The 18,337-nt window shown below is 41.4% G+C and overlaps 2 protein-coding genes across 3 annotated transcripts; one reads left to right on the top strand and one right to left on the bottom strand.

Annotated features, from left to right (window-relative positions):
- Nucleotides 1-1,438: 1,438 nt before the first annotated feature.
- On the bottom strand, nt 1,439-10,200 carry GET1 (guided entry of tail-anchored proteins factor 1). 2 transcript variants are annotated; one of them, XM_068420860.1, is made up of 5 exons: nt 9,986-10,200; nt 7,297-7,462; nt 5,828-5,895; nt 4,856-4,970; nt 1,439-3,138 (listed from the first exon to the last, which is right to left on the bottom strand). In XM_068420860.1, the coding sequence occupies exons 1-5, from the start codon at nt 10,073-10,075 to the stop codon at nt 3,065-3,067; spliced, it is 513 nt and encodes a 170-aa protein (XP_068276961.1). In that variant the 5' UTR covers nt 10,076-10,200; the 3' UTR covers nt 1,439-3,064. The 2 variants fall into 2 exon arrangements, with proteins under 2 accessions (XP_068276961.1, XP_068276972.1); XM_068420871.1 differs by lacking the exon at nt 1,439-3,138 and adding an exon at nt 3,149-3,348.
- Nucleotides 10,201-10,360: 160 nt separating this feature from the next.
- On the top strand, nt 10,361-18,039 carry HMGN1 (high mobility group nucleosome binding domain 1). Its single transcript, XM_068395191.1, has 6 exons — nt 10,361-10,689; nt 11,150-11,182; nt 11,284-11,313; nt 11,419-11,469; nt 14,519-14,650; nt 17,184-18,039. Exons 1-6 carry the CDS (start codon nt 10,675-10,677, stop codon nt 17,229-17,231), a joined length of 309 nt encoding a protein of 102 aa, XP_068251292.1. The 5' UTR covers nt 10,361-10,674; the 3' UTR covers nt 17,232-18,039.
- Nucleotides 18,040-18,337: the final 298 nt, after the last annotated feature.

The following is an 18,337-nucleotide window of genomic DNA, read 5'->3' as shown; positions in this document are numbered from 1 at the left end:
TACCTTTACTCTAGAAATATGGATCATTTAAAAATTTTTTTAAAAAGCAATGTTTTACCTTCAGTAAATGCATATTAAAACTTCCAAGTACTGAGAATTTCTTTCAATGATTTTTTCCAAAATGATATTCAAATCAGTTGTCACAAAAGAACATTCTTCTCTTCTTGGTCTGTGTGCATGCATGCGCATGCATATATGTCTTACTAAGAGTGCCTTAACAATTACAACATTTTTACCTGTTATCAGGTGTCCAAGTTCGTCCTTGTTTTGTAATTTCCAGTTTTTTGCATTCTCTCTGCAGTTTGAATTTTGAAACTGATTATTTGTTAGCTAGCTGAGCTGAAGTGAGCAATCTGCTTTCATAAGGTTCATTATTGGGTTAGTACCAACACTGCAATAAAAGAAAATATTTATTTTCCTCACTCCTGCAATAGCTTCCAGAATTCACACATAATAAAAATAATTTGCTATTACATTGTTTTCACTAGCATTATAAAGCTCTAAAGCTTCATTCTTTTCCACTGTTAGAACTTATCAAAGCAGTTTGCCTGGTAACTTCCACAGCTGACATCCAAAGATGAATGTGCAAGAGTAAACTATTGTTTTGGAGAAGTCAGGCATATCCAGTTCTCAAAAAGCCTTTAAAAATCCTGTGTTTAAGGTTATGTAAGCAAGGGTAGGAGGATTATGGTTTGTTCCTCATAGTAATTCATGAAACGTTTGCTAAAATATGAAGTTAGGGAAAATTATGTGTATTCTATTAATTTTAAGACAGTAGCACTTAAAAACAAGCCTTCAAAAAATTATACCCCAAAAGGTGATTAAGACATTTAGATCTGAACCTACTTGCAGAATGTTTCTTTTTAAAATTTTGAAGGTTTTTCTTAAAGTAGTAACTAAGCTGTACAGTGGACAGGTTCCAAAGATGACTTTGTGCAGTCAGAAGAGGTGTTTCTACTCTATGAACTTTTAATACTTCCACAATGCCTTTACTGCTGTCCCAAAGCTAAGAGCAAACAAGCACATATAACCCAACACTCCTGTTTTTACTGACCAGGTGACCAAAAGCCTTTACCCAAATGTTTGACTACAGCAGCCAACAAACTGCGTATTTGATGACCCATGCCAAGTGTGGATAAACAGCAAATGCCACCATCAAGATTTTAAATGATGCTGCTTCTCTTGACTTCACTCCGTGTTAAACTCCGTAACAAGCTAAGCAGAAATATCAATAGCCACATCTTTAGATTCAGAAATATGTCAATGTCATCTGTCCTGAATACCTTAAAAAAATAATAAAATTCGGTGTGTTGATTCTAAGTTTTTCCTTATGCAAGAACATGGCGGAGAGGTGTTGGTTTGGGGTTTTTTTGTTTTGTTTTGGTTTTTTTTAGGAAAACTGTAATTAACATTGAAAAATGGATTAGAAAAGTTGAGATGGGTTGAAAAGCTTTATTTTGTTAATAAAACCACAATTATACATAACAATCAGAACATTTTTTTCTTTATGATATTTAATGCATCTGTTTTCATGCTGGCTAAATGTAATCCCTAATAGAAAACCAATTTTTTTTTAGATTAACATTTTAAAAAAAGCCCCAAAACATTTCATGCATATATACATGCACACACACAACGTACCATGACCTTTTGAACTAATTTCTAAATGCAGTGCTAATTATGGAGGGGCCCCAGCCCCTTCCTGCAGGAAGGCAAAGGACCTGAAAAAAGGTAACAGATGCATTCCACTGTACAGAGCGGGAAGCTGAACCAGTATCGCCAAAGCCCAGCAGAAGAGGGAAAGGTGTCCCCTAGAGCTTTGTTCAGGCTCATGTCAAAAAAAAGGAGGTATGGAACAAGGACTTTATAAATTACCCATTTGTCTTACGGGGCAGCAACGACAGGGTTGCAGATACCACTGCAGCATGGAAGATAATGCAACTTTGTCGCTGTTCTACTGGCATGGTACTAGCAAGAATTATGTCTGCCTTTACATTCAAAATAATGTGGCTCTTTCCTGTACCTAAACACAGCAAGAAGGATTTACTCCAAAAGAGAAAATTGTTTTCCGTCCTCCTACTGCTTGCTACCATTCTGTTACTACTTCAGACATTTAAATCACTAATTTGCCTTTTTACGTTTACATTTACTGTTTCAGCCTATCCTGGGCTGTCATTAATGTACGCTAAACCCCTGAGCGTACATTAGAAATGTAGTCCTCTGAAGGAACAGCACTGGCTTCTACTTTCTCTTTCTTAACATGGAGCTTGAGAAGGTTGGCCAGACCTTTCCTCCCGAAACACAGAAGGAAATAGTTCCAGTGATCCTCACTCAGTTTGGGAAGCAGAAAAAATGCCAAGGAAGGAAAGGTCAGTTATAAATAAAAGTAGGAAAACATTCAAGTGTTCAATGAATTTTAAAAGTCAGGAAGGAAAAAGTAGCCAGGCGTCCTGTATTTGGCAACTGAGTCTCTTAAGGGTTGATTCTGCATATAAATAACACATTTTCTAAGACAGCCCAACAATACACCAATTCTAGTGTAAAAAATAACAAGGAGGAAACTAATCTGTTTTACACTAAGCCAACCAAACCACCTACCTCTATCCTCTAGTACCACTTGTCACCAAATATAATCCCACCTTTGGGTAAAACTACCATATTATACAGCAAAGAAACAGCAAAGCTCCCAAATTAATTCCTAATGCCAGTGCATTTCCAATTTAAAAATACAAATCAAACACTTGTAGATTTTGGTGAATATATGCCAGGACAAAGTCTTAACAGTTCTGCCATGAATCAGTGTTCATACTTGTCGAAACAGGCACAAAATGAGGTTCTATAAACAGCAGTGGTATTCTTTGAAAACTGACCACCAAACTGAAAAACAAACTGAGGAAAGATAAAATACATCAAAAAGAATACTGACTGATAGCCAAATGAAGTAACAAAGATTATCTCAGACCTAGTCTCCTGAAAGACAACTGTTCCTTCTTTTTTTTTTAATTAATTTAAAACAGTGATAATGGAAATGTAATTGAGCACTCCATGGATTACTGGGATTCCTTCAGCTGAAAGGGTGTAGCATAATAGCTACAACTTTATTACAAACCACAAGCCAACATGTAATTCCAACACCACCTGGAAGAGATATAAAACATGATTTAAGTCATTGCATCAATAACCCCGAAGCACACAAGCGTCTGAAAACAACTTCGGAAGTGTAAAAAACAAAACTTAAAGAGTTATGAGGTGAACAGGAACAAAACATTTTTCTTTTTAAATACAAATGTCTCTCTTCAAGGGATGGCAGCTAACTCCATGCTGGTCCTGAGAAAACTTCAAGATTGTCTGGGGAAAAAGAGAACCAAGTAACACAAATACAAGTCAAAGTGTGGTATATACAACCCACGGCTTTTAAAAACATTTGCTATGCACCTAACAGAAAATGACTAAGGTGCTGAAGTTAAAGGCTTGGCAAGTAACAGAACACTGTGCTAGAACCTAAATTCAAGATTTGAGATACGTAAAAAGTAAATTTCCTCCAAAGTTTAAATCAGTCTTTTTAGAAGTGCTGAATCCATACTTCTCTCCTTTCCCCTTGCTCCCCATACAGCTATATAGAAAAACGCTACTGAGACCTTTGCTACTGACCCAGGTGCCCTGCACTGCTGTTTTAAAGGGTCCTGTCATTCCAACTAGCAGCACAGATATTTGTATTGGTATGATGGAACAGAGGGTGTGCCCTGCCTGTAGTACACAGCACATCCATATTGCAGACTACATAGAATTATGCTACATAGTATCACAGAATACATAGCTATTCATAGCACACATGTGAAGAAACTACCTTGTTGGTGATTTTTAGACATTTTTGTGTTTACCACCTAGAATTCAAAAGCAATCTCTTTACTGTGATTATCAGCCAAGACAAAAAAAAAGGAGACTTGGAGGCAGATGTGGATGTGAACCTTTTTAAATCCCTTCAAATGCTATTTAAATAAATGTCTTCCAAGCACTATTCCCCCACCCTGCACAGAAGCAGACTCTCCTCTTGCCCAGTAAGCACGCTGGATACGAATCATTCTCTAGACAGCTATTAAAGGTACAACAACATACAATTCCAACAACAAATTTTGGAATTCCTTGTAAGGCAGTTGGGACTTACAAGCCTAATATGAAGATTCACCAGCAGCATTTGAGCTTGAAGGTAAATATCCAAGTACATTGTCCTGTCATTCTGCCTGTCTACTTATCCTGTTAGCACAGAGCCAGCACACTTTTCACTCAGAAACGGGTGTCTACAACCTGTAATATTGTTCTGATCATTAATTTGTTAAAATACCCAAAAGAAAAGGATTTAAGTAGCTAAAAATGCATCAGAAGTGCGATGGGGAAAAGGGTGGGAACAGAGGAGACAAAACGCCAAGAGAGAGCATATGTAAATCCTTCTGGAGTTACACTACTATGAAACGCCAGCAATTTATAAGAAATACACGTAAGCGTAAAGTATTTGCCCATTTTTAAAACTAATTCTATTATTTCAGTGGACTCCTTCATACAAAAATATTTCTGATTTGAAATCTTCTGCATGGTCTGTTCCATACAGATAAAGATAAAGCTGCTCTGTTTGAGAAGAAGTAAAAATGACAAATAGCCATTTCATTGTCAGTTAAATAAACAAGAATTGAATACGTAGGAAACAGCTAATCAAATGTTTGAAACTCCTCTCTGTGTTAAGGGAGTTAGAAGAAACCTACAGAAGCAGTGCTTTTAATCCACGTATGCTCTTCTTCACTACACTGTTGGCATCTGCATGGGCTTGGGAAATGTGTTTTTTCTACTGTACAGTCCTTACCTGCCACCCCCGTAGGAAAGGCTACCAAGCGCTCCAGTGGAGCAAGCCACTTGCTTGGAAGCACTGTAACTGGCTCAGAATAGTACTTCCAAATCAGAGAGATCATCAAGGTAGCCTAGAATTGAAATTTTTATTAGCTCGGGTAATAATACAAAGTACATTTCCACTGCTATTTTGAAACAGTAAATAACAAATCCTAATTAAAGGCGGTAGTTTCTTTGTTATTTTACATCGTTCTTAAGTAAGTTCAAAACATTTTTAAACTCAGTATGACCTTAACTTTTTACACAATATTGAGAGGTAGCAGTGAGACATTGGAAAATACTGCTTTCTTTTGAGACCCCAGTTCCAATCTAGCATAGACAAACATAGTAATAGTAATTGTTAAATTGTGGTGACTGGTTTGAGCCACAATCCTTGCCTGCTAGGAATCCAACTTGCTTTAACATTACCCTAAGGACATCTTCGGGTTGACCACTATCATCCTTATTAGCAGGCAATTCTTCGGCATAAAGCCTGAACTACAGAGACAATTTGATGAGGCACCATGGTGAGATGTGTGGCAACTGTAAGTGGAAATTTGCATCCTCAGCAAAAGCATATTTTGTTTTCAAAAACATAAGTAAAATACATTTGAATGTATCGGAACTTTCCTGGGTCCAGTGCCATATATAAATTAAAAAAAAAAAACCAGTGATTAAAGAGCTAAGACAAGCTGCTCTCTTGTCATCTCAAATCCAGAAACACAGAGCTAAACTGAAACTCAAAACCCCTTCCATCCACAACTACCAGACCTTGTCAGCAACATCTCTCCCTTCTATTTCAAGAAACTCTCTCAGTTTGGCGTGCCTGTGTCATCAGAATGTCAAACACCTGTATGACTAATCATCAGCCAATAAATGCAGGAGAGAACTGTAACACTACTGAGGATTTGGTTTAGTAATATGTATTCATAATAAAATATTTACTTACTTGTAAGATGTAGAATACAATATTTATAACCCACTTTATTTTGGCTAATTGGGCAGTTCGTGCTTTCACTGTTAAAAGAAAAAATATTACTCTGCATTATTTATAATAGTGAATTATACTTACATAAAACTAGTAATTTATTAATATTTCACTTTTCAGATCAGGACATTACACTGTATAAAAATCTCTCTTCAAATGACTTATAGCTATATTGAAAGTACCCTTCTGCGAGAAAGTGCTAGGTCTGTATCACACTGTAGTTTCTTATTAACACTACTTGAAAAGTCGCAAAACACTGATCTCCCAGACAGAGAAATGTTCCACGTAATTGGGAATACTATTCCCAAATGAGAACAGTCACTGTGGTTACTAATTTAAGAACCTGCTTTAGAAGAAACATAAAGGAAATTCTTCTCTTTCCTAAAAGAAGAGAATGATGGCTTCAGCAGATGCACTTTTTGCCTTATTTCATTCAGGAACACAGTTAAGACTATTCCTTCACTGAATGAATCTTGGTCAGGTTCAGTATTGAAACTTCTCATCCCTATTTTTCTTCTGTGGCAGTACCTCACACCAATATAAAGCAGCCCAGTGAAGACAGCACATCTTCAAACATAATGCTGGCCTAAAGTTTTCTAAAACAACGTTGTTGGTCACTAAGTAACTACTCAAATCTAGTTTAATTGAAATTATTGGGTTAAGAATCACACTACTGAAAGCAATCCAAAATTGCCAGTTGTAAATATTGTCCTTTCTCCAAGCAAAGAACCTATAAACATCCATCCAGTCTGCACAGAGGAGGCAGACAAAGCAAGTAGTCTCCTATCTTGTTAGGATCAGTTAGTGAGTTTGGGCAAAGACAACAGCAAAAGCTCTGATGCCAAAGGTTTACATGTACTTTCTACCACAGGATGATGGACTACGCTATTGTAAAATCCTAATCGAGGCAAAGCACTACAGCTTTATCGCAAAAGCTGCTGCATAAGATCAAACAGGATTGGAAAATGACAGGTAAGATCTCATCTGGTTACCTTATAGATCAATGCTTTCTCTCTAGCATTTTGTAGTACACCAACCAAATAGCCCCAACCAAGCAATGCATCCTTTTGCTGTGAAGATATGCAGCAGAGGACTTCCTCGACTTACTCAAAACATGATTCAGTGACAAGCATCACTGAGAAAGAGTAAATAATTACACAGTGAAGCCCAGGAAATCCCTTTTAAGAAAAATTTTATATAAATTTATAAATTAGTATAATTTTATACTAAATCACTCCTTTATCAGTGTATGCAGAACTATGCACAGCTGAAAGACAAAAGCAAGCTCTCCAAAAGGTTTAAAGGAAAAAAAATGGAAGTGGATAAGAGGGGAATGAAAAAAGTTGAAGGAGAAATATACCTAAAATTGAAAACACTTTTGACAAAATGCTTTTCGGAAACTAGAAAAGGGAGTAAACATTGCACTCTACCATGAGTTTTAAGCTTGTCAGTCATTTTGTTAATCTTTCTTTCCAGACGGGCATATCTAGCAAACTCATCCATCATACTAATGGTTGAGAGTTCTTGCTTCATGTTCTGAATTTCAGCTCTCATTTGGGACTCCTGCTCTGCATCCTTCTGTAACAATCTGGATATCTAAGAAGTAAAGAAATAGTATCAGTTATTTATCCAGAATTCCATTGATTTTCTTTAATATGTATAAAGCATGATCACCTGTTTACATACTCAAAAGCCTCCCATAAAGTAAGACCCTTTCATCAAGAGAGAGGAAAACCTTGGCTTAACATCTGCAACACAGAATCACAGAATCACAAAATCGTTTTGGTTGGAAAGGACCTTTAAGATCATCGAGTCCAACCGTTAACCTAACACTACCAAGCCCACCACTAAACCATATCCCTAAGCACCACATTTACTCATCTTTTAAATACCTCCAGGGATGGTGACTCCACCACTTCCCTGGGCAGCCTATTCCAATGCTTGATAACCCTTTCGGTGAAGAAATTTTTCCCAATATCCAACCTAAACCTCCCCTGGCACAACTTGAGGCCGTTTCCTCTCATCCTATCATTTGTTACTTGGGAGAAGAGACCGACACCCGCCTTCCTACAACCTGTTTTCGGGTAGTTGTAGAGAGCGATAAACATGTTCTAACAGCCAAAGAATTTTTACTGTCTTGTTCTGACTGAAGCAAACCAAACAGAGTTTTACCGTCCCTGTAGGGCAGTGATTTTCAACTTTTCCAACTATGGTTAACTGCCTTTTCCTTCTCTATTTCTGCCTGCATCTCACCATCTCCCCACTCCAGATGATGCTGTCTTCTGAGACCTTCCAAACCTCCCAGGCCCTGCCTGCCACTGCATCCTGAGCTGATGTCCTCCCTCCTTGCAATTCTCATCATCCGCTGCTTGGATGACAAGTACCTGATATACGTGCAGGAGAGCAAGGAGCGGAGAAGCACTGCTTTCCATCACTACTCTTTCCAGCTCCAGCAATGCCCTTTACTCATCATTCCCATTTCCAGCTCCAGGAGCCTCAGCAAGGGTCTACGCTAATTAATGTGGACACCTTATTCACTGAAACCCAATTTTAGACCTCACCAATAACGCATGGCTCACCCCTTGTGAATCACTCCTCCAGATTACATATTGCCTAGTCTGGGCTGTTAGAAACACATGAATTGCCATACTGGCTGAGAGTTGTGATCCATCTAGTGCAGTATCTTACCACTGCCTTAAAAACAGAAACACAAATTTGCAACAGTTATTTTTCTTACACCTTATCCATGTGTTTAAATGCACTTTTCTTACAACAACTTACTGGTTTCTTGGCTAAAATTATTTCCTACTGACAGAAATGTAAAAAGGTGATCACGTGTTGTGTTAGCAAACATTTTCTCCCCTTCTTTTACTTTCCCACTTTGGTTTCATGAGGCACCACCTGCTTGTTGGTTCATGAACTCCTTTTACCTTAGAAATGAAGATACAAAGAACATAACATCTTTTTCTTGCTGTTCCTTAGCAAATCTTTCTCACTTTCTCAAGACACGTGTAATTTTTTCCCCACAAATGATGTTCTCACTACTGCAGTCAATGAGAACATTACACTACTTTCTGTCAGGAACCACAGCAGAAAGTTGAGCAGAGATTTCCATTAGTCATTTATAGGAACACTGAGTTCAGCTTCCCAAATTGCTAAGAGTAATTTACTTTTTAAAGGCTTTCTATCCGTTATCGAACAGTGTGCACTGATCTGTGTGACAGTGAAGTTATTTACGTGAAAGAGCAGAATGATAGGTGTTTTAGTGGGGTTACCCACATGTAAGTTTATTTGGCAGTCACAGAGTTTATTGGTCCACAGTTCTGTTATCCACGCTTCCACAGAAACACTTAAGATCGGACCAAGAGGCATCCTGACTAGGGATTGCAGCTTAAGGTTTTCTCCTGTGATGCCTAACTCCTTAATCTCTGTACTCACTGATCTCCCTTCTCAACAACGAAGACATCCATCTGTTGAAAACATGGAAGACTGAGCAAAGCTGCCCTTACACTCCCTGCAACGTCCTAAGGGCTGGAGCCTCAGGAGCATCGTTTAAGACACCGATAACTCGTTACCCAGGACTCTGCTTCAAACACCTGCTTAATCGAGGCTGCTGGAGTCGCCCACTGTCACGGTGTTCGGTTTCACCACCTCCAGTTTCTCCCAGTACCAGCCTCTCGAGCTTCTCCTCTTCTATGGTGAGGAGCAGGACTCGGCCCTGCTAGTCACAGCTGGGGATGCGTTAGGGGTACCGCCGGGCACCGGGAGCCCTGCCGAAACGGCACCGCTCCCCCCCCCCACCTCCCCACCTCACCTCATGTCTCAGGCGGGGGTGACACCGCCTCCGTAACGCCCTGCCCCGCGGCGTCACCCCCGCCTCAGCCACCCCCGGGGCCAGGCGCCCTCGGTCTGTCTCGATGGACGAGCTCGGGCGGGAAGGGCGAGGCCCGCAGCGAGGCGCGGGCAGAGGCGAGGGCCTGCCCGCAGCCCCGCTACTCAGGAAGACGGGAGGAAAGCGGCGGGCGCTCGGCCCCGGCCCCCATTCACTAAGAGCCGCCGCCGCCGCCACCGCCCCCCTCCCCCAGCCGGCAGGGCGGCGGGCGCGGTGATGTCACTCACGATGGAGGAGCAGGAGGGCAGGAGGATCTTAAGAGCGTTGCAGAGGAAGACGGAGCTCAGCACCAGCAGCCAGGCACCGCTCTCCGCCATGCCGCGCGCTTCCGCGGGCGGGCGGGCACGCCCCCTCCTCCCCGCCCCGGCACTAAGGAGCCTCCCGGGCGGGCGGCATCGGGGCGGGGCGGCTCCCGCACGCACATGGGGTGGTGGGCGGGTGTCGGTGTGAGGGGAAACCGGGACAGCTACGACCACGTGACAGGGGCTGGCCAATCAAGAGGCCGCCCCCTCCCCGCCCCCGGCAAGTGGAGGCGATGGTGAGGTGTGAGATCCCGCCTTCCGGGAGGCGGGGAGGGAGCGCGTGCGCCGCGGAGCCGCTCGTCCCGCCCCGCGGAGGCGCCCCTGGCGGGCGGGGGGGGGGGGCGGTGCCGGCGGCCGCCCGAGAGCGGAGAGTGAAGAGCGTCCCCCCGCCCTTGTCCCCCTCCCACTCCCCCCGCCACCCCCCCCTCCAATCCGGCTGGATCCTGTTGCGGTGCCGCTGGCGCTGCTGGGATGGGGGGGGGGCGGTTTCCCTGCGCAGCGAGGCTGGCTCGCGGGCAGCCGTAGCCGCTCGTTGTGAGGCACCCAGCGTGCGCAGCACCAGCAGCCGGCCGGGAGCCGCCGCAGCTCCGGGGGTCGCGGCGGGGAGCCTCGCCATGCCGAAGAGAAAGGTGAAGCGGGCGGCAGCGAGGGGAGCCCCCGACGGGGAACCGCGCTGCCCGGGGCGGCCCCGCGCCACCGCCGCAGGGACGAGCGGGTGTAGGGGGGAGGAGGGCGGTGTGAGCGCGCGGGGACGGGGCTCGGAGGGAAGCGGCCGCTCCGCGGGCACCGGTGCGGCGGCTGCCAGCGCTCGCTGACGGGGGCCGGCGCCTTCCCCTTTCCCTGACAGGGGGCCGCGCTGGGAGCGGCGGGGCTGGGTGCGGGCAGCCGGCGGCAGTGTCTGGACGGTTCGGCGGGGGCCCGCCGGGCGCCTCGCCTCTCCGGGACTCGAAATCCGAAAGCGGCGGCGGGAAGGGGCGGGCGGGGGGGCGGGCGAGCGGCGGCGGCGTCACGTGTCCGGCCGCCCTCCCGCCCCGCCGCGGCCTGAGGCGCCTGCGCCGCCTGACGCGGGGTGTGTGTGTGTGTTGGCAGGTGACGGTGGCGGACGGGGAGGCCCCCGAGGAGGTAGGTGCTCAGGGCGGGGCGGCGGCGGCCCAGGCGGGGCCCGCCCCGGGCCACTCCCGGGCCGCCCGCTTACGCCGTTTCTCTCTTCTCCCTGTCTGTAGCCGAAGAGGCGATCGGCGCGGCTGTCCGCTGTGAGTACGGGGCGAGAGGGGGGTGTGTGTTGCGGGTGTGTGTCTTCCTGTACCGAAAAGGCGATTGCCGAGGGCTGAATCTCTCCTGTACTTCTTCCTTCTCAGAAACCTGCTCCTGCCAAAGCAGAGTCGAAACCAAAAAAGTTAGCGGCAAAGGTGAGACTCACTGGGAAGAGGGGAGGGCGAGGAGGTGGTCGAGTTCCTCGTGCAAGTGCCTGGTGGCATCCCAGTTCATGTCGTCGATGTCTACGTGTTCCTTGTGGAACTCTCACTTAGCTGAGTATCATTTTCAGATGCTTCTGCTAGTATCTACAGGTACATTCCACCACTGTTGGAGTACATCCTTGTTTAGCGCTCAAAGTACTGCGTAGAAATGTGGGCAGTGGTTCATGGCTGTTAGATGGTAGTTTAGTACTGAGCAGAACTACTTGAACGTCAAAGCAACTGTATGTAGGATTGTGTTTCATCACTGTCACAAAAGGGGATAAAATATACTCACAATTTAAAGCAGTGCGTTAGGAACAGGAAAAATATATTTGAATTACTTAGCCACTGAGAAAGATCTGAGTTGCCATTCATACAGTCTAGTTTTCAGGTCTTTGCGTGTGTGTGTAAGTAAGTAAGCATGGTTTAGTATGATCTTTCAGTTTTTCAGTACAGCCTTCACAGTGCCAGTAACTGAGGCGTAAATTCCTTTTGTTTCTTGGGAGAAATAAAAAGAGGCTATGTATCTGTTGGCTTGTTGGTGTATGTGTTTTTAAGTGTTCCTTTGTGATTACAAGCTTTTCTTTTTAATGTATAAATTAAGAGCATTTCAAATACACTAACACAGAACTCTGCAGACTCTTTGATGTTTTCATTTTATTAATCCTACTGAACAGGTACTTATCAGTAATGCACCTTCATTCCAGTGGTTTGAGTATCAGTGCATTCCCATTCTCGAAGTTATAAGCCTAAAGAGCTTGGGGTAGCTTTCCAATTTTACTTCAGTTATGATTCTCTTTTTTTCTAGTGTCTTTGTGTGGTGCATCTAATTCTTAATGCTGCTAGTTGATGCTGACTGATACGCATGATACTGACTTGCTGCCTATAACCACTTCTAGAAAGAAACATTTCCACAGTTCATAGCTGGGAACATACTCATGTAAACAAGTACATCATAAACAATTGTCATCTGAGAATATTAAGTAGAACACCTTGCACAAGGCCCACATAGAGTGATGCTGTAATGTGAATATGGGAACATTTTTTTTAATCGCTATTACTATTGGCAATTCACATAAATGTATAACTTGTTTTACATTTCATCCTCTTTGTTCTAAAACTCATGCTGTCACTAAAATCTCTGTCATTTGGAAACTTTGTCATTGTTAGTGCAAAAATCTCTTCTGATTGTGTTTTACTTCTCCAGCCTCAGTACTTTCTCTCGCATTTTAGCTAGCTATCTTTGGACTTTCTTTAAATGGGTTGCAGAAATACTTCACTGTTACATACCAGTCAAATGATAGATTTTAATTGTTTTTAATTACTGTCTCTTTTCTGTATTTGGTACATCAAAAGATGCTTCTTTGCATCAACTTTGTAACTTTTTAAAACTTTCCTGACAGTATTTTTTCTGATATTGAAAAGTTTGCTCATTATGGAGTTAACTTGGTGGGGTTTTTTTAATAAATATTAATGAAGAAAAATATATTTTAACAATCAAAACACAGAAGTCTACGTGTTGTGAAATTGTCTGTTACCTGAATTTGTAGTACTGAATTTAGCCTTTATAACTTTTTAAAAAGATTTTTTTCCATTGGCATGTTTCAGCTGTTTTCTCTGTGCTCTTGAGGATTTAAAAAATTATCTTTTGTAAAAATAGGAGCAAAGAATTTCTAAAGTTTTGTGGACATTGACGATTGAGTTACCTGATGCAATATGCTTCAGCATTGATTTTTTTTTTTTTTTTTTTTTACCTTGTATCTCTTGTATATGTAATGTAACTTACTGCATGTTTGTATCCAGTGGTGTAAAGCACTTAGAACTTTTGCTCAATAGTTGCAATTGGTTGACAACACTATTTTCACGAAGACAGTATTTTACACGAGCATTCACGTAAAGTAGGAAATATATTCAGATAGCCATTAAAAAAGTTGCATGTGGGAAGTAAGGAAGGTGCGTGGTTTTTGTAAGGGAGAACACTTGGAGTGAAGATAGTACGGAATACTTCTGACCAAACGGTTTCTAATAGTAATCTGAGATACACATTTCTACAGTACTTATAATATGCAAAAATAAGAACTTTATTTCTTGGAGTGATTTTTAGGTCAGAGATGACAAATTAGGACATAATTTGAAGAATGTACTTATGAAGTGCACACAATATTTTTAATGAGATTAGACACGTTTTAAGGTAGGTCAGTGTAGTGGTCTTTGGCTTAGAGGTATAAACGCATTACGTTCTCCTGCCACTTACTCACATTATACCTGCCTAGAAAAATTGTTACAGTTTGTCATTTATTGGAAGTTTTTGTTAGTATCATGAAGTAATGTTTGACAGATGGTGTCAAATCCAATGCGTTTATGTCATTCTGAATTGATAGAAATATTTTGTAAGTAGGGGGATCAGGTCGAGGACAGGCAAACTTCGTAGGATTTGGTTGCTCTACGGAATGTCTGGGGAGCATGTATTACATATTTATATGAGAGTAGCTCTTCAACAAATACTTCTTCCCTACCCATTTAACAACAGTCATGTAGGTGCAGAGTATGTGACAGAGATACTAGCAAAGGAGTACTGAAAATGATACTTCGAGGTGATGCATTTATTTAGGTGAGGTTACTGAAATTCCCACCTGCCAATATAAGAGGGAAAAGAGTGTGTAACGTGCTTTGTATTTACAAAGTGGAAGGACTGCATTGCTATTTTTTTGTGCCGCGAGGTTAAATCAATTATTACAAATTGCTTTGTCTAGCTACTAGGATCTAGCTATCTTCTCATCCCAGTTTGATTCTCTCATTTTACTGACTGACGGTGATTGTTTGTCTATGTATAATTTGGAAAACTTTTTTGGCAGTTGAACTATGTATTAGCTCATTGGTTGTTGATAGTAGCTCTTGCTGTTTAGCAAGTCCGTCTTGGTTTTGTGTGTATTTTATTATTTTCAAAGTTTACCTAGGAGGTCATAGGAGTTTACTTAACTGGAAGTTTATTTCATTGTAGGATAAATCTGAGGACAAGAAGGCTCAATCAAAGGGGAAAAAGGGGCCTAAAGGAAAACAGACAGAAGAGGCAAACCAAGAACAGACAAAGGACAACTTGCCTGCAGAAAATGGGGAAGCTAAAAGTGAGGAGGTAAAGTTGTATGTATTCTTTGGTGCAAAGCAGCTGGATAACTCACTGTACTGGTCTATCCAAACATCTGTCAGAAACATACGCAGTTCTTCTAATACAATCTGTTTCCGCCACAAGGAAGATGTAGGCTATTGAAACGTTAGTAGATACACCTGGAAAATCCTAGTTGCCCCAAAAAGAGTTGCAGTGATGTGATAACAGTCCCTGAAATGAAGGAAAAAGGTGAGAATTTTACCAAAGGTACAGGATGGTGTCCTCAGAGGGTTTTTTTTTCCTGCTGGGTAGGTCTTTGCAAAATAATACATGCAGGGTGTACAGAGGGGATATTATATTGTCCTGTGTTTGTGGGCGGGGGGTGTCTGTCTGCGGAGGGTCTGATTTGGGTTTTAGTCTGCCTTGGCTGTTACTGGCAAAGAGGTTCGTTCTTGCTACAGAAGTTTTTTGACAAACGCAATACTCATTTTCTTGGGACTGGAAACAGTTTTCACTGAAAACCCGAAGTTGAAATTATTTAAGCAAAGTTGAAGTAACATTTATAGGAGTTACAGATACAGACACTGCTGGTAGAAGGGACAGGTTGGTGCAGGGATGGAAGAGAAAACGGAAGAACTACTAATAGTTGTTGCTGAAGAAATGAACATGCCAAATCAGTCTTGGCTGTAATACTGTGCTGAAATGGCCATGTTGCTGAAGTTTTTGAAGTCACTGACTTAAAACATCCTCCACACTGTATTCTTATTCTGGAATGTGGATGTAATTTTGTTTTAAATTCAGGACAAGATCTGTAGGGAGCAGCAGTGCCTCTTACTAGGGCAGCTGTTAACAACTGGATGAAACACAAGTCTTCATGTGGTAACAGGCCTAGAATTAGTCTCAGGTTTCTATAGTATTGAATGTCTCAGTTCAGTGGAGTTTGCTGATCAGATGGTCAAATGATTTTTTTTTTTTTTTTTAATTCAAATGTGTGATTCATGCTTCCTGTCTGGTTGTTGCATTGAAAAGTAATTTTTTAAAGATAGAAAAAAAGTCTATCTGAATTGTATCACACTGCTCTATCAGTGTGCAGATAGATATTCAAGTAGAGGAAAAGAGTCTTTGTGTTTTAGGTAGATGATGCATTTTAGTGGGTGAGGAAGGCACGGGATGGTACTTGAGTGTACAAGACAACTTACTTTGGGGTAACAGTTTTTCATTTGCAAGCTTACAGGGTGATCTTTGTGAAAGAGTTGTGCTGTAACTAGGAATTCTTCAGGTGGCGTTAACTGTGTAGCTCTGGCTCTGTATTACTATCGCATAATTTGGTCTTTTACTTTGTGCGTGTACTATTTCAGCAATACCAGCGAAAGTTAGATTTGGCAATATTTCTCAACTGAGGTCTATTTGGTACATTAGTGCAGAGATGATGTAAACTTTGAAGGAATGGATGGTGACTTCTGGGGCACATCTTCGTGCTGGTCTCATGTTGGTCACAGCAGCCAAAATTGCAGGTTTAGTGTAATACCTAATCCTGGAAGAGGCAAAGGTACAGTCTGTCTGGTTGGACGTTGCTGTTTTCAACCAGGACAACAGTGTCAGTGATGCTATTGTTAATCCACGGTCTGGTAAAAGGTCAGTGACCACTTCTATTGACACTCGTGGAGACTAATGCCTGCGAATGGAAATTGCTTCTGTACTTCACCCTTCAAAAGCTTCCCCCAGGATGCAGCAAAGACTGAATGGGTGTTAAGGGGTCCTGTTCGGGTACTACTGTGATTAAACAATCTATTCTGCTGGTGGTGCTGCAAAACTTTGGAATAATTAAGTATAATTTTTATGTTCATATATATGTTACTTTCCTTTTTTTTAACCTACATTGCAAATACAGTGAGTTTTCCGATCTAAATGGAGTTGTAATTTTAATCAATTAAGTTTGTATGAACTTGTCCTGAAGTTGAGGTGCAGTATATAGAGACTTGACTTGAAAACACTATACCTCTGCTGCTGCAGTTCAGTTTCACTGAATGTATTTTTACAAAATCATGTTTAATGCAGTACTGTGTTTCTACGTCTTAGTTACTTTAAAACATGGTAGGATTTGAGAGTATGTTAACAGTGCTGCACTGAAATTTAAATGCATGAGGTGTATCTAGGTATACCTCCCTATATGCAGGGATTTTAGCTTAGATTAAAAAGCCCCCTTTTCCTGTCATAAAGGCAGTAATTATTGAAATGGGCTTTGTTCTTAAGAAAAATTAAAATCCTTTGCCATGGATTAGTTGCAATGGAGTAGCAACAATAACAACATCGGATGCATCTGAGGAGATAGAAGCCTTTTCAAGACAGCTTGGTTTTAGTAGGTCGTTACCCAAGAGAAATAAGCAGATCATGACACCAGTTTATTAAGACTCTAAAGCATGGTATGTAGAAACAAGCCATGGTTGTTCTGTATGTCAAGTCAGCTAACTTGTGCATTAAAAGTACTATGAACTAAGAGGCTGAGTCACTTGGAAACTTTCTGCATTGAAGTGTTCTGTGTTTTTTGTCTTCTTTTCAGACTCCAGCATCTGATGCAGCAGTAGAGAAAGAAGCTAAGTCTGAGTAACATCTGGTATCAAGTCTCTAGCTGGTGGTCCTTACACCTTTCTTCTTGTACAATTCAGAGGAATATTTTTATCAACTATTTTGTAAATGCAAGTTTTTTAGTAGTTCTAGAAAACACATTTTTAAAAAGGAGAGAATCCCAACTCAGCCCATTTTTTTACATATTTAGATAAGTGTAAATGCTTTTTTTAAGTGGTAAAATCACATACTGGTTGTCTGTTTTCTATGAAACCAGATATTAATGGCATGTTAGGTTCAGCAGAGGGCTCTAAAGCCTTGATTAGGCTTCACATTCTACAGACAGTGAGGGACAGTTTTTCTACCCTGTTAAAAGAAGCATAACACAGATCAGACTTTGGAATTCATACTGGTATGTCGAGAATGTCTTAACATTTTAGTTATTTATCTTTATCTATGGTTGTACCATCAGTAGAATTACTTATCTAATAAAACTGCTCCCTAGTGTTGGATTTCTTGCTGAGTGATACATATCTGTGACAGAAGTTATTTTTGGTAGTTGCAGCTTTATTTTTTCCAACAACTTTGTAGCTGTGATGTGAAAGATGGGAAACTTTTATTAAATCTTTAAATACTAAGTAGAAGTTTCTGCTTGACAGACATGTCAGTATTCGAGATACTCGAACTTCACATCCAGTATCAAAGGAAAAATATTTGAAATAGTCTTAGAAAAAAATCCAGAATTATAGTTTTTAGATTTAAAAAACTCTGTGAATAAGAACAACTGTAAAATTGTTCAGAGTGTCTGTGATCACCAAACAAAAGCCAAATAAATCTTGATTATGAAAGGATGTTTCTGTAGCTCCTGCATTGACTATGACAACTCTCAGTCTAAGTGGTGTAGTTTTTGATTATTAACCATGTTCTTAACATTGTTAAAAATGTACTTTTCAAGAGAGAGGTGGTAACGCACAGAGCGAATAGCAAGTAGAAAACTGTAATTGCAGTTTTAAACTGGACTTCCAGTTTGAAAGCTGATAGCTGACTGCTACTTCTGTTAACTTAAAAGTCACTAATTAGTAAGTATCAGATGTTTTCATCTGTTTGTCATCTTAAGAGTTTGCATATGCACTCTTGTGTAAATAACCG

The sequence above is a fragment of the Nyctibius grandis genome, chromosome 2 (assembly GCF_013368605.1).
Source record: "Nyctibius grandis isolate bNycGra1 chromosome 2, bNycGra1.pri, whole genome shotgun sequence".
NCBI lineage: Eukaryota > Metazoa > Chordata > Aves > Nyctibiiformes > Nyctibiidae > Nyctibius > Nyctibius grandis.
This window is presented reverse-complemented; position numbering and strand designations above follow the sequence as displayed.